This window comes from Galeopterus variegatus, unplaced genomic scaffold (assembly GCF_000696425.1).
Source record: "Galeopterus variegatus unplaced genomic scaffold, G_variegatus-3.0.2 Scaffold5296, whole genome shotgun sequence".
NCBI lineage: Eukaryota > Metazoa > Chordata > Mammalia > Dermoptera > Cynocephalidae > Galeopterus > Galeopterus variegatus.
The window spans coordinates 117,316-131,668 of NW_007731407.1; the positions used below are offsets into that span (position 1 = coordinate 117,316).

At 42.7% G+C, this 14,353-nt stretch overlaps 1 protein-coding gene across 1 annotated transcript in view; it reads right to left on the minus strand.

The window, feature by feature from the left end:
* AMD1 (adenosylmethionine decarboxylase 1) overlaps nt 1-991 on the minus strand; it is a 21,510-nt gene extending 20,519 nt beyond the window's left edge. The window contains exon 1 of the mRNA XM_008589209.1: nt 546-991. Within this exon, the coding sequence (XP_008587431.1) occupies nt 546-655 (110 nt within the window). The 5' untranslated portion in view covers nt 656-991. The remainder of the gene's footprint in view (nt 1-545) is intronic.
* Nucleotides 992-14,353: the final 13,362 nt, after the last annotated feature.

Below are 14,353 nucleotides of genomic sequence, written 5' to 3' on the forward strand. Positions count from 1 at the left end.
ACCGCGGGCCGGAGGCCTGCTCGCTGGCCCCTCAGCCATGGCCCGGAGGGCCCCCTACTCTCGGCGCCCGTGGCAGGGACGAGACCGCTCCAGACCCGCTCCCTCTCTCCTCCATTCCCCGAGGCGGGCACGCCCGAATTAGCGCCTAAGGCCGCCGAGCCACACCTGCCGGGGGGGAAACCCCGCAGTCCCGTTCGGTGCCCGGGCCGCCAGCGACTGAGGGGAAGATCGGGAGGTGCAGGCCGCAAAATCCACCCGAGCGGCGCCGCCTGCCGCCCCGCACGCCCCCCGCCCAGGACGTTACCTGAGCACGCGGCCGCGCCGGCCTTCTCCCCTCCCCCAGGGCAGTGCCTGGGCCGGCAACGGCGGCGGGAGAAGCCGGCTCCCGCCCCGCGTGGACACGGCCGCTTCCCCCCACACCGGACACCCTTCACAGCCGCCGAGGAGACCCCCGGTCGCGGACCTGGCCCCCGACCGTGTCTGGTACCTTGCGGGAGACGACAGCCTCAAACCCGGATCTGTCGGCGACAGCCCCGGGCACTCACCTTGGGATAGTGCGAAGATCCCCAGATCCTTGGTTTGCGTCGGGTTGCTGCCGGGAGAACCAAACCTCCAGCAGCTTCTCGGTACCTTCGAAAAAATGTGCAGCTTCCATCACCGTGAGACTAGCGAACAACCAACAACCACAGAAAATCAACTAAATTAAATCTCTTCTCCCGCCGCTGCCACTGCGGATTGTTCCAGCTGTGTTACGCTGCGGATTGTTCCAGCTGTTACTAAAGTTCAGGTTCCTTTTTTTGCTATAATTTTATATTAACTTTTTTTAAAAAAGGATTAATAAAATTTTCCCGGCTTTTTTTGTGAGCGAAAGTTGAACGTGAGTCTGTTGGAAATAGAGGCAGATACAGTTCAGTCTCTTGTAGTCCGCTGCTTCCCCGTTAGAGAGAGTTGAGCGAGCGCTAGCTAATGTCGCCGGCCATACTGTGCTAGCGAGGACGCTGCGCGAGCACCGACCTTATATACCCGGTCTCCCCCGAAAGGACAGGAAGTGACGCATAGTCCCGCCCTCACGACTCATAGCTTCAGCGGCCTGTCAATCACTTGCTGCGCAGAGGCGGCTGGCTGGCGCGGGCCTGCAGGGATCGCGGGGAGCTACCCGCTGCTCCGCAGCTCCGGCTATCGCTGGCCGCTGAGCGGGAGCCTGTGCTGTGTCGTCCTATTGAGGACTAGGAACCTGGGATCAAATGCGGAGTGGGTGGGGAGAGCGGGAACGCAGTAAGGAAAGGCTGTGCGTAAAACAAGTGATTAGCAGAGAACATTACGTGGATCCTTAGGGATATTGGCGAGGTTCGGCGGGGGCGGTGGCCAGCGCTGGTTTGGCGTGGTAGTTTTACCGAGACTGTGCAGTTAACCGCGACTGGTGAGGTACTTGGCCATTCTTCAGTGTGTTTCCACGAGGCGAACGCAGCCGGGCATTAAAACTCAGCATTTGTCCGTGACGCACACGTTGCCAGGGGTCGAATTAGAAGGCGCTTAAATTCTGCTCACGCCTTGGCCGATGTGAGGATGAATGCATTTCACGACGGGTTTACACAATAGCCAGAAGCGTTGACTCCCTTTCAAAAGGGAAAAGCAACGTGGCGCCCAGTCTTTGAGGGCTCCATCTCTACCTACTTCCCACCATGTGGCTTGCTAAGCCTCGGAGTTAGCTTAGCGCAGCAGCCGCCGTGAAACACTGGCAACTCCGTACTCGATTAAGTCGGCTGGTGGGAATTTATTCTGCAAAACTATTTCTAGAAACAAGATTTGTTAAATATAGTTGGAACTATTTTATAATACTTTTCTTTGACTTTTCTTAAGCTGGTGAACTAATTGAAAGGAGAGCCCCACACTCCCAATATTTTACAGTGATATCATCTCACTTAAGAAGGATTTACGTGGAAATTAATAAAATGGGGATTCCACAACTATCACTAGCGGTAATTTAAACAACCATCAATCCAATATTTAACTAATCAACATAAAGTATAAAACAGTTGTTAATTTGTAGTCAAACAGTTTAACCTAAGGTGGCAAAATTGTGGTAGCAAATTATGAGTTTACTTGGAAATATGGAAGAAGAAAAAAAAACCCAAACTGATATAAAAATTGCCATTGTCACAAGACAAAAGGACTTTTTCCTATCACCCTTAGAGGAAAAGTGAAATAAGATAATGCCAGCATGAAAAATCCACTGAAAAAGACATGGTTTTAGTTCTCACTGTAAAATGCCCTGCAGGGTGGGACTTGTCCTGTAAGAACATGGATTCACATGTCTCCATGAAGCTTGTTAAAAGAAGCTGTGTTGTGAGCATTAGTCTTGCCATGTTTTTAAAAGCGTCCAACTCAAACTGAGGATTGGGACAAAAGATAATAAATGTTACTTATTTTATTATAACAATAATTAAAAGAGAATGTGGTTATTATACTTGGAATAAAGATAAAAGAGGTATTTCTGTGTTTTACAAGCTATTCAATTATTTGATGGTTGCTTACGGAAATAAAGAATCTGCCTACTAAACCACCTCAAACACTAATTGTGGTATAAACATAATTTGTCTTATAATTGCTTATAATTAGTTGCTTTTCAATTACTATTATGCTTTTTCCCAATGCAATTTAATTTAGTATAAAAGTGCCAAGAATCTTGGCTAAGAAAATCCTTGTTATTTTGATACAGGATAATTTAAATAGTGTCTCCCAATTGGATTGATTTTTTTGTAAATACATCATTTTTCATAAGCATCATTATTATCTTGAAGCTCAAAATTCCTTGTACTAACTACTAAGTTGGTCAGTTAATCTTTGCTTAAATATTTCATTGAACTCAATATGTCCAAAACATATTTATCATAATTCCTAAACTGGTTTCCTTTTTCATCAGCCCCATTTCTGTCAGACTGACTATTTTTTCCCACTTTACTGGTTTTTTAAAAAATGCTTATTGAACATAGTACTTTGCACATAAAGGAATGTTTAAAGAACTTAAAAGACTCCCATCCCCTTGGCCTTCTTAAGGCACCACTAATTGAATTCCCTCTCCCCTTATTCTCTTTAGTAATTGTTTCTATTGGGATCTTACCCAAAATTTTAAAAATCCTTACTTGACCCCACTTCAGTCTTTAGCTATCACCCAATTTCTCTGCTCTCCTTAACAGCAAAACTCCCCAAAAGATATGAAGACATGTCCATATCTGTGGTCTGTACCTCCTCATCTCTACTTTAAATCCTCCAAATGGTTATTTATCCCTACCACTTGACTGAAATGGCAATTCTCAAGACCCACCTGCCAAAGCCTTCAATGGATGGTCTCAATCTTCATTTTACGCAATTTTTCAACAGCTTGTGATACAATTAACTATACTTTCCTTCTTGAAACAATTCTCCAGGCTTTTGTGACATTTCTCTTTCTTGGTTTTCCTTCTACATCCGAATTTTCTTCCCAGTGCTGCAGTGCTCTTGGCGTATCCTCTGCCCTCTTTTCTGTGTAAATTCTCTCCCTAGGTGACCTATCTCATCCAAACCATGGGTTTATGACCCATCCATATACTAATGACTTTCACATTTATATCTCAAGCCCAGACATCTCCTTTGAATTCCAAACCATTGATACACTTGCCAACCTGACTACTTGAATGCTTAATAAGCATATAGAAGTTAATATGATTAAAAGAGCTGATCCTTTTCACAGTAAAATCTGCCCTTCTCTCCCACAAAAAACAAAAACGAAAACCTAGCTGTCCTCAACTCAAGCTCCTGAGCTGACATCTCTGCCTCTGCTCTTGCCTCTTTATGGTTCCTCCTCCATATAGCAATCATCTCATTAAATAGCAGTTGCTCAAATCCGGTCATCCTTTTTTTTTTTTTTTTAAAGATGACTGGTAAGGGGATCTTAACCTTTGGCTTGGTGTTGTCAGTACCACGCTCAGCCAGTGAGCAAACCGGCCATCCCTATATAGGATCCGAACCCACGGCCTTGATGTTATCAGCACCGCACTCTCCCGAGTGAGCCACGGGCCGGCCCTCCAAAGTCATCCTTGATTACCCTCTTTCCTGCATTCTCCTGCTTCCAATCCATCATTAGCATTGTTGATACTTATAAAACATTTTGAGAATTTGTTCTCTTCTATCTTTCCCTCTACCACTACCCTCGTTCAGAGCATTAAAATTACTTCCCCTAGGCTACTACAGTAACTTTCTAAGTATGGTAGTATCTTTGCCTTCACTTTGCGAGCAGCCAAAGTGCTGTTTTATTTTTTTGTTTTTCTTCAGAGTGCTGTTTTTAAAACATAAGCCCAATTATGACACTTACAATCACACTTAAAATCAAAACTTCTTACCCTAGCCTTCAAATCCCTATGTGATCTGATCCTGGATTTATTCTCCAACCTCATCTCCACCATTTGCTCCCTGGGCCCCAGCCATACTGATCTTTCTTTCTGTGATTGTGTGTGCGTGTGTGTGTTTAGCTTCAAGTTTTCATCGACAGTTCTTGGCTCGTAACTCCCATAACCCATGTTATTTCCTAAGTGACTGCTCTTTGACTTCTTCTTGCCCTCCTTTCACATGCTCCTTTATCTTCCCAAGACAGGCCATAGAAACTAAAAATATACTTTAGGGCTGATTGGTTAACTCATTTGGTTAGAGCACAGCCTTATAACACCAAGGACAGGGGTTCAGATCTCCATACTGGCCAGCTGCCTACAATAAAAAAATAAAAATATACTCTAATCTTCTCCCACCTTTTGTCTTGGAGCTGGCCATAAAGATATGCTCTGACCTACCTCGTCTGATTATAGGTCATAAGATTCCCATTTCAGAAGAGGTTCTGCCTCATACCCGGGAGGAGGAATGCTACACGGAGAGGGTGTATTAGTCCATTTCTGTTGCATATAACATAAATACCTGAAACCGGATGATTTATTAAAAAAACAAAATTTATTGCTTACAGTTTCAGAGGCTGCAAAGTCCATAGTCCAGGGAACACATCCGGTGGGGGTGTTGGTGGTGGCAACAGTGACCCGGGGGTCTCACAAGGCAGAACATGGTGGAGCAGAGAGAGAGAGAGACTCTCATGTGCTCTCCTTTGAAAGTCCACAAAAACACGCCCCAGACCACCATTATTAATCCATTCACTACAGCATGGTCCTACAATCTAATCACGTCTTTAAGGCTCCACCTTTCAATTACAACAGGATTTCCCATAACCAGCAGTTACAGTGGGAATTAAGCTTCTAATATATGAACTTTGGGAGATGCAATTCAATCAATACATAGCATTCCACCCCTAACCCCTAAAGTTCATGTCCTTCTCATGGGTGAATATGTTCATTCCATCCCCAAAGTCTTAACTTGTTTCAACTGAAAAGTCCAAGGTTCAAAGTCCCATCTGTGAAATCAAAACAAGTTATCTACCTTCAAGATACAATGGGACAAACAAAGGGTACGTATTCCCATTCCAAAGGGAGAAATTGTTCAGAAGAAAAGGGTAATAGGTTCTAAGCAAGTCGAAAACCCAGCAGGGCAGATATTAAATCTCAAAGCTGGAGAATCATCTTCCACGTTCTCCATACACTCGTGTGGGGGATGAGTGCCAACATCCTCAGACAACTCCACTACTGTACCTTTACTGGTCTCCAGCCATGCTTCAGCTCTCCCAGGCTGGTGTCACACACTGGTAGCTCCACAGGTATGGAGTCCCCATGGTGGTCCCGCTCCTATGGCTCCATTAGGCATGGCACTGATGGGGTTTTTCTGCTGCAGCTCTGATCCCACATTTCCTCTTGACATTGCTCTAGCAAAGGCTCTATGTAGTGAATCCAACCCTGTGACAGATCTCTTCCTGGGACCCCAGGCTTTTCCTTATATATCCTTTGAAATCTGGGTAGAGGCTCCCAAGCCTCCGCAGCTCTGGCATTCTGGGCCTGTAGACCGAATACCGCATGGATATTGCCAAGGCTTCCAGCTTATATTTTCTAAAACTGCAGGTCCAACCTCACCTAGGGCCGATTTAGCCATGGCTGGGGCTGATGAAGCAGCTGGGATGCTAGTGTGGGGAGCAGCATCCCGAGGTGGCCCTGGGCAACTGTCATGCTCTTTTATCTGACTGTAATCCTGCTGACTGGGCCAATTATTGAACTAGGACTGGGTTTGGAGCTCACAGACCCCTCAAGCCCATTCACAGACTGGGTCAGAAACCCTTCACATGCCAGGCTGGGTCCCCAGAACCCTCATATGCCAGGCTGGGTCACCAGACCCCTCACACGCAGGTCTAGGAGCTACATAACAGGAAAACAGGTCCTTGGAAGCTGTAGGTTGGAGAGCATGGCTGCCCAGGGCAGATGCCCGAGGCAGATGCCAGCCAAGTTCGCAGCACCGCACATGCGCACCAACTCCACCCACCCACACACAATTTACAAAGAATGCAACGCACTACCCCAAACCATACCTAAGGCAGGGGGTCTGATTAACTTATTCTATTTTCCCAACAATCCACCCCTTCAGGGTCCCTAGCAGTACATCTATGCATTCAGAATCTTCTGCATGATAAATGACCCTTACATTTGCATAACCTATTGTCCATTCAATATGCTTTAAGGCTTGTAGTTCTGTTCTTTTAACTATTAGCCACATATGTCCAATTAGTAGTCACCATTGGTGTGATCCTCCGTGGGAATCCTGTAGTCATACTGATGGGCAGTTCAATGCATATTCAGTAGAAGATCATGCCGAAGTATGTATGTACCCAGTCGACTCTGGTGCAGTGCCTGCAGCCAGAACACCGACCAGACCACTCCTAGGGATTTAACTAACAGCCCAGGTCCTTGAATTTTTAGCTGCATTCACAGTCCACCCACATTGTTCCAAATGACTTAAAAGCGTTGGAGCTGCCTGGGTTAAATCTTGGGGCAATACTTGAAAGGTCCACTGTCTTCCTTCCCACATGAAGGTGAAATGGTCTTGGCTATCAGCCAAGATTGGGATAGAGAAAAAAGCATTTGCAAGGTCCAATACATAATGATATGTCTCCAGCTGAGTCATCAGCTGATCCATCAAGTCATGAACTGAAGGCACAGCTGCATGCAAAAGAGGCTCTACTTTGTTCAGTTCTCAATAATCTACAGTCATTCTCCAGGTACCATCAGGCTTTTTCACTGGCCATACTGGAGCATTAAATGGGCTATGAGAGGGCCAGTCCATGACTCACTAGGGAGAGTGTGGTGCTGATAACACCAAGGCCAAGGGTTCGGATCCTATATAGGGATGGCTGGTTAGCTCACTGGCTGCGTGTGGTGCTGCCAACACCAAGCCAAGGGTTAAGATCCCCTTACCGGTCATGTTTTTTAAAATAAATAAATAGATAGATGATGGATAAATAGATAGATAGATAGATAGATAGATAGATAGATAGATAGATAGATAGATAAATGGGCTATGAGCCGGACGAATAATGCCAACTTTCTGTAATTCCAATATAGTGGCACTTATCTCTGCATGTCCTCCTGGTAGGCAATAGTGCTTTACATTAACTACACATCTTGGCTTGGGTAACACCTGTGGGTCATGTTTAGCATATCCTCATAACACAGGCTTTACTGTCCATATTCACAGCTGAAACTCTCCGACTGTTGTTTGCAGGTGCAAACCATAAAGTACATCCATACCCAACATGTATTCAGCTACAGGAGATATATATACAGTATATACATGAGGAGGTAATCTTCCTATGCCCAATGGCAATGACACAGCTTTGACCTCAGTAGTATGTCCTCCATAGCCATCTATATGAATTGTGGCCCCTGGAAACTTATCTGGATTGCCATATATCAGGCTACATTCTGCACCTGTATCCACCAATGCCACAACACACTGCACATTTGTCCTCAACCAATATATTGCCAGTTCAACATGAGGCCTCTGGTCCTCGCCTGCCCCCAAAAGACAAGCACCTTGGCCTGCTCCCTAATCGGAATGGAACAGTTCATCCTCCTCCTCGGGAGCAACCAAAAAATCTTTTAAATCCACTGAGCGTACCTTGCTACCTGTTTCCAGACATTTGGTGAAACACTGTTCAGGACGCAATTGCTGCCACAAGGCAAACAGGACTGGATTTGGCTGCCAGTCAATTTTCTTTTTAGCAACCCCTGCTGCAAGCAAGCCAAGCCATATCTGCTTATGGCTAGTCTTGCTTGGTCCCTTAGGAATAAAATCCCAAGCATTTCTTGGGGGTTTGGTCCTAGCCACCTTTTGGACCCCTTTTGCTTGTCTCCTATCTTCTACTTCACCCAAGCTGGCTATCATGGTCATTACCTCATGTATAGGATGACCAATGTATGGGTCCAGTTGGCCATCAGTGACCCAAAGGACATTGATGGGGCATTTTGCAGCACTATGTCTCTCACGCTGCCTGTAAAGTTTTCATCATCTGGGCCACGAGTGTTCAGATTAAATATGGACTGCCGCATCCCCAGCTCCCGAATTATTTGGACCTATTCAGCATACATTTGCCATTTACTCACAATCTTGGGCAGTTCTCCAGTGTTTGCCCACACAGTTTAGACAGTTGCATTCACCCAGTCCATCAAGGAGTGATTACCTCGCCCTTGTGCATATCTGTGGTTATTCTGTAGCCACTGCCTCAGGGATGGGTGTATGGTAATGGAGGCCAATTTCTTCATCTCCTCACCAGAGCATATCACACTATCCACCCCTAGGTCCCATAACCACAACAGCCAAGCAGCCAGGGTCTCCCCATGTTTCTGCCTGAATTGTCTCCCCAAGTCAACCAGTTCAACCTGGGTGTACGAGACATAGGTGGAACTTCTCTAAGAAGTTCCAAACGTTCCCTGTTTTTCTTGTTTTCTAAACACCCACCAGCAGCTAGGCTTTTTCCAGCCTGCTCCTTCAAATTCTTCTTCGCTTCAAAAGCTTCTTTGAGGGCCGGCCCGTGGCTCGCTCGGGAGAGTGCAGTGCTGATAACACCAAGGCCGCGGGTTCGGATCCCATATACAGATGGCCGGTTCGCTCACTGGCTGAGCGTGGTGCTGACAACACCAAGTCAAGGGTTAAGATCCCCTTACCGGTCATCTTTAAAAAAAAAAAAAAAAAAAAAAAAAGCTTCTTTGACACGAAAATCAACTACAATGTATATTGAGAAGTTAAAATAAAAAAATAAATAAAATAAAAACAAAACAAAACAAAAAAGTCTTCTTTGGCAGCTGGCCTGTACAGAATCCAAACTCTTGACCTTTCTTTGAAGATTTTTGATTTATTTTTTTCTTCTGCGTTTTTTTTTTTTTTTTTAACTTTTTTTTGTTTTGTTTGTTTTGTTTTTGGTGGCTGGCTGGTACTGGGATCAAACCCTTGACCTTGGTGTTAACTGAGTGAGCTAACCAGCCAGCCCTACAAATGCCATGTACAGGAGGAAAGGGACAGTGTACATGACAGAGCCAAACCCTTTACTATTTTTGACCTCTACTTTTGTTTTTTCTTTTTCTGTTGTTGTTACAGGGATCTGAATCCCTAACCCTGGTGTTACAACACCATGCTCTGACCAACTGAGTAACTGGCCAGCCCTGTATTTTCTTTTTTCTATTATGACCTTAACTAGTACTCATTCTGTTATCTAAAGGACTTATAAAGTAGTTGTTTTGAACGTGTATAAAATCTGAATTAAAGCAAATGTAAAAAGTAAGCAAATGTAAAGAGCTTTACAGTTACATTTTACATTACATTTACATTAATTAAAAGAAAATGTTAAAAATCACAAATTAAAATTATTTTCAGATACTTCAAAAAGCTACTTTTTGCTGGCAGCTTACTTAGTTGGTTAGAGCGTGGTGTTATAATATCAAAGTCAAGGGTTTGGATCCCCATATTGTCCAGCCAAAGGAAAAAAAAAATTAAGGGCTGGCCAGTTAGCTCTGTTGGTTAGAGTGCAGTGTTGATAACGTCAACCAAGATCAAGGGTTCGGATATCCATATAGGCCAGTGCCAAAAAAAAAAAAAGGTATTTTTCCTTCATAGTTATCTATTAAAATGAAAAAATAAATATATGAACTGTAATTAATAGTAACAGATCTAATACATCTTTTTTGTTTTGTTTTGTTTTTACAGAAATAGCTTTTACTATATTTTTGTCCAAAACTTCTTAGGAGACGATCCTTATTGCACAAGTCAGGACCCTGGGTGGGTGAGGCGTTCCCCAGTGTGGAGTAGACAAGAAGGATTAAGACTGGAGGAGGCACCAATTCTTCCTAAGGGGAACTTGGGACTCCTTTAAATAATAACAAATCTTAAAATTAAAATTATATAGATAAGGCTAAAATTTTTTAATTTAATATTTTGAAAATCTAATAAAATGTTATAAAATATTTTTATGAAATTGACTATTGGCAATTCCATGTCCGTTTTGTTACCAATGTAAAGAATCAATACCACACTTCACATTTTATCTACACCTACATATACACACATTTAAGAATAATATAAAAGTGTTCACTCAGCATTGCAACATGCTCCTGTCTCCATTTCAACCATTTGAAATCTCACCCCAATTTGTGAATATATCTGGTCTTAAGAGAAGCAAGAAAATGGATACTTGACACTAGGAAAAGATACTTCAGGGGCTGGCCCGTGGCTCACTCGGTAGAGTGCGGTGCTAATAACGCCAAGGCCCCGGGTTCGGATCCCACATGGGGATGGCCGGTTTGCTCACTGGCTGAGTGTGGTGCTGACAACACCAAGTCAAGGGTTAAGATCCCCTTACCAGTCATCTTCTTAAAAAAAAAAAAAAAAAAAGATACTTCATTGGTCCAAAATCTATTGCATTCACACTGAGAGGCAGAATTTGACAATTATTTTTTCTTTTCTCTTATCTATTTCTGCTATTCAAAATCCTCCCCATATTCCAAATCAAGGTTTTTTCCTACTTCAACAGCAGCATAAACCGTAAACCTTTATGGCTTTTGAATTCAGTTGCCTTCTTTTTGTAGACAGAGGGCCAGTGATGTGGGGTAGTTTCTCCCTGGGATCTAATTGCTATTATTTACAGGAGTGGATGCTTAAGTTTATAAGTCACATTATGCCAGTACACACTATAAATGTGTGCTGAATTCCAAGTGACAAAAGTGCCCATGTGTTATTTAATAAATGCATCTTGAGGGCTGGCCAGTTAGCTCAGCTTGTTAGAGCATGGTGTTGATGACACCAAGGGCAAGGGTTCCCCATACCAGCCAGCCGCCAAAAAAAATGCATTTTTGAGTGTATTTGTGACATGCAGGGTTGAGGGCAAAGGCCCCTCTTGCTGGGTCTAAGGGTGTTACTCGTTAACAGAATTAACAGAGTAATTTCTTCTTTTTTTGGTGGCTGGCCAGTATAACGGTTATTTCTTGACTCTAGCTTCTAATACCCTTTTATAGCTATTGCTTGAAGCCCAAAACACCCAATTCTCCCCTAGTCTTTTTATGCTACTGGTAGACACGCAGTTTTCTTTCTTTCTTTCTATTTTTTGTTTGTTTGTTCATTTGTTTGATGGATGGCTGTTAACAGGATATGAAGATATACAGTTTTTTAATTTTGTTTTTTAATTAAAAAAAAAATGTCCATTAAGGGGATCTTAACCCTTGACTTGGTGTTGTCAGCACCACACTCTCCCAAGTGAGCTAACCGGCCATCCCTATATAGGGATCCGAACCTGTGGCCTTGGTGTTGTCAGCACCACATTCTCCCGAGTGAGCCACGGGCCGGCCCTAGATATACAGTTCTTTTAGAGAAGAAAGTTTTCTTAGAGTTTTCCTAGAGTAGAGGTTTTTAATGATTGGGGTCCCAACAGTCATTCTATCTCAAAAAACCTGTCAGATTGAAATAAAAAAAACAATGTTCTTGAGGACAAATATTTACAGAAATAGTTATTGTGTTTATTGCTATGGTAAGTTCTTAAGTTAATTATTATGGAAAGTAAGCTCTTCAGAATATTTAATTTATAAATTCTTAAGGAAAATTAGCCCTATTCATCCTGTCTCCCCAAAGTCTAACAACTAATTTCAGCAGAGTCAGATTTATATCTTCAGAGTTGGGAAGTTTCTGCTCTGTAGAAACTGAGTAGCCCCAAGTGAGTTGGTCACTCAAGGATTTCACTCATTCTGCAAACTACAGAGGTAGCTACCTCCATCTACAATTGAGGCTCACTCTGATTTTAAAAACCCAACTTGGTCTTCCCCTGGTGAGGACTACAAGTCCAGAAGATAGGAGTTTACAATCTGTTTAGTAATGCTTCAAGCATAAATAATAATAGTCAAGTATCAGATAATTGAAGAAAGCTTTCAACACTAAAGAGGGAGAGGTCAAAGTAAACAGGTAAAAAGGAAACCAGAGGAAACAGAAATAGTGCAGGAAGTAGAAGTAAACTTCCAGGGACACAGATCATACTTACATTCCATAGGGATAAGAGAATACACTCTATCCATCAGAACAAAACAAAACGAACAAGCAAAATAGGACACTCACTATAAACAAGAAACAGGAACATTCAAAGATAAAAAAACAAAAAAAAACAAAAAACAGTGCTTGGAAATTAAGAATAGGATAGCTGAGGTTAAAAAAAAGTGGGAAATAAATTTGAAAAAATCTCCGAGAAAGTAGGACAAATTGGAGATTAAAAATAAGAGAAAAATTATAAGAAAATTAGTCAGTCAGTCAAAGAGTCTCCCCATATCGAAATAATAAGAGTTCTAGAAAGAAAAAAAAAAACAAAAAACCCTGTACCAGCCATCCACCAACAAAAAAGAAAGAAAGAAAAGAGAGGAGGTAATTATCAAAGAAATAGTATAATAAAAAATTTCAGAAGGACATGGATTTCTAGATTGAAAGGGCTCACCTACTGCTCTGCACAATAAATGAGAAAACAAATAGACCCAAACCAAGACACATAATTGTGAAATTTCTGAATACTTTAGATAAAGATTTTAAAAGCTTCCACAGAGAGAGAGAGAAAAAAAAAAGGTCACAATAAAAGAATGAGAATGTATTGGACTTTTTAACAGCAACATTGGAAGCTTAAAGACAATGAAGCAATACCTTAAAATTTTGAGGACAAATTATTATTTTTTTACTTTATTTTTTTTAAAAAGATGACTTGTAAGGGGATAACATCTTGACTTGGTGTTATCAGCACCACACTCTCCCAAGTGAGCCATGGGCCAGCCCTGAGGACAAATTACTATTATTATTATTATTTTTTGTCTTTTTTCGTGTCCGGCAATGGATCCCAACCCTCAGTGTACAACATCTTGACTTGGTGTTATCAGCACCACACTCTCCCAAGTGAGCCATGGGCCAGCCCTGAGGACAAATTATTATTATTATTATTATTTTTTGTCTTTTTTCGTGTCCGGCAATGGATCCCAACCCTCAGTGTCACGCCCGTACCGGACCGGGACCGGCAACGGGATCGCAACTCTCGGTGTTGCGCCCGTACCTCACTCAGCCAGTGAGCGGGAACAGGTCTGTATGTGGGATCCGAACCCTTGGCGGGAGCGCTGCCACACTCCCAAGCGGCGCACAGTAGCAGTGCGCCACCGGGCCGGCCCGAGGACAAATTATTTTTAACTGAGAACTCTTATACCCAGTCTCAGGTAGTGTCTAAGGTTCTTGATAGGCACTGTGATAAGCTGAATATATAATGTTTTATGCTAAATGTTTGTAAAAGCAAGTTGTCACTATAAATTATTATAACCTATTAACAATTAATTGTAAAAGCAAGTGATCACTACAAACTTCAAAATCAGAAGTAAAAAGTGATTGTTTTGTTTTTTATTACACATGAAAAGGTGTTATGATTAGGGCAATAGAAGCAAAGTACTGAAGAATTAAGTTCTGCTCATCGCTCGTTCTCCTGTACTATTCTTATTTGAGAAAGACAGTAACTGGAATAATTGGAGCAATAAACTGTCACCATCAATATGTTATCTCTCTCAGGATATCTTTATGGGAAGCTATTCTGTCATCTGGAAACAGGTTTCAGTTGGTCACTCAAAGCTTCTACCCATTCTGCAAGCTAGAGAGGTAGTTGGGAACCAAGAACACTTAGCACCCACCCCAATTTTTAATAGACCGAGCTACATCTGCCACACACCAAAATCCTGACTTGTTGCGAAGTAAGGAGAATAAACTCATACAATTTGACCATTTCCTCCAGAACTTGAACCCTCAACTTAAGAGACAGACCCTGCGAAAAGTCCAACTCAGAAAAGCCAACATCAACCTATCTGGTACCTGGGAACTTGAGATACTATTGTTTTGTCCCTACCCACAT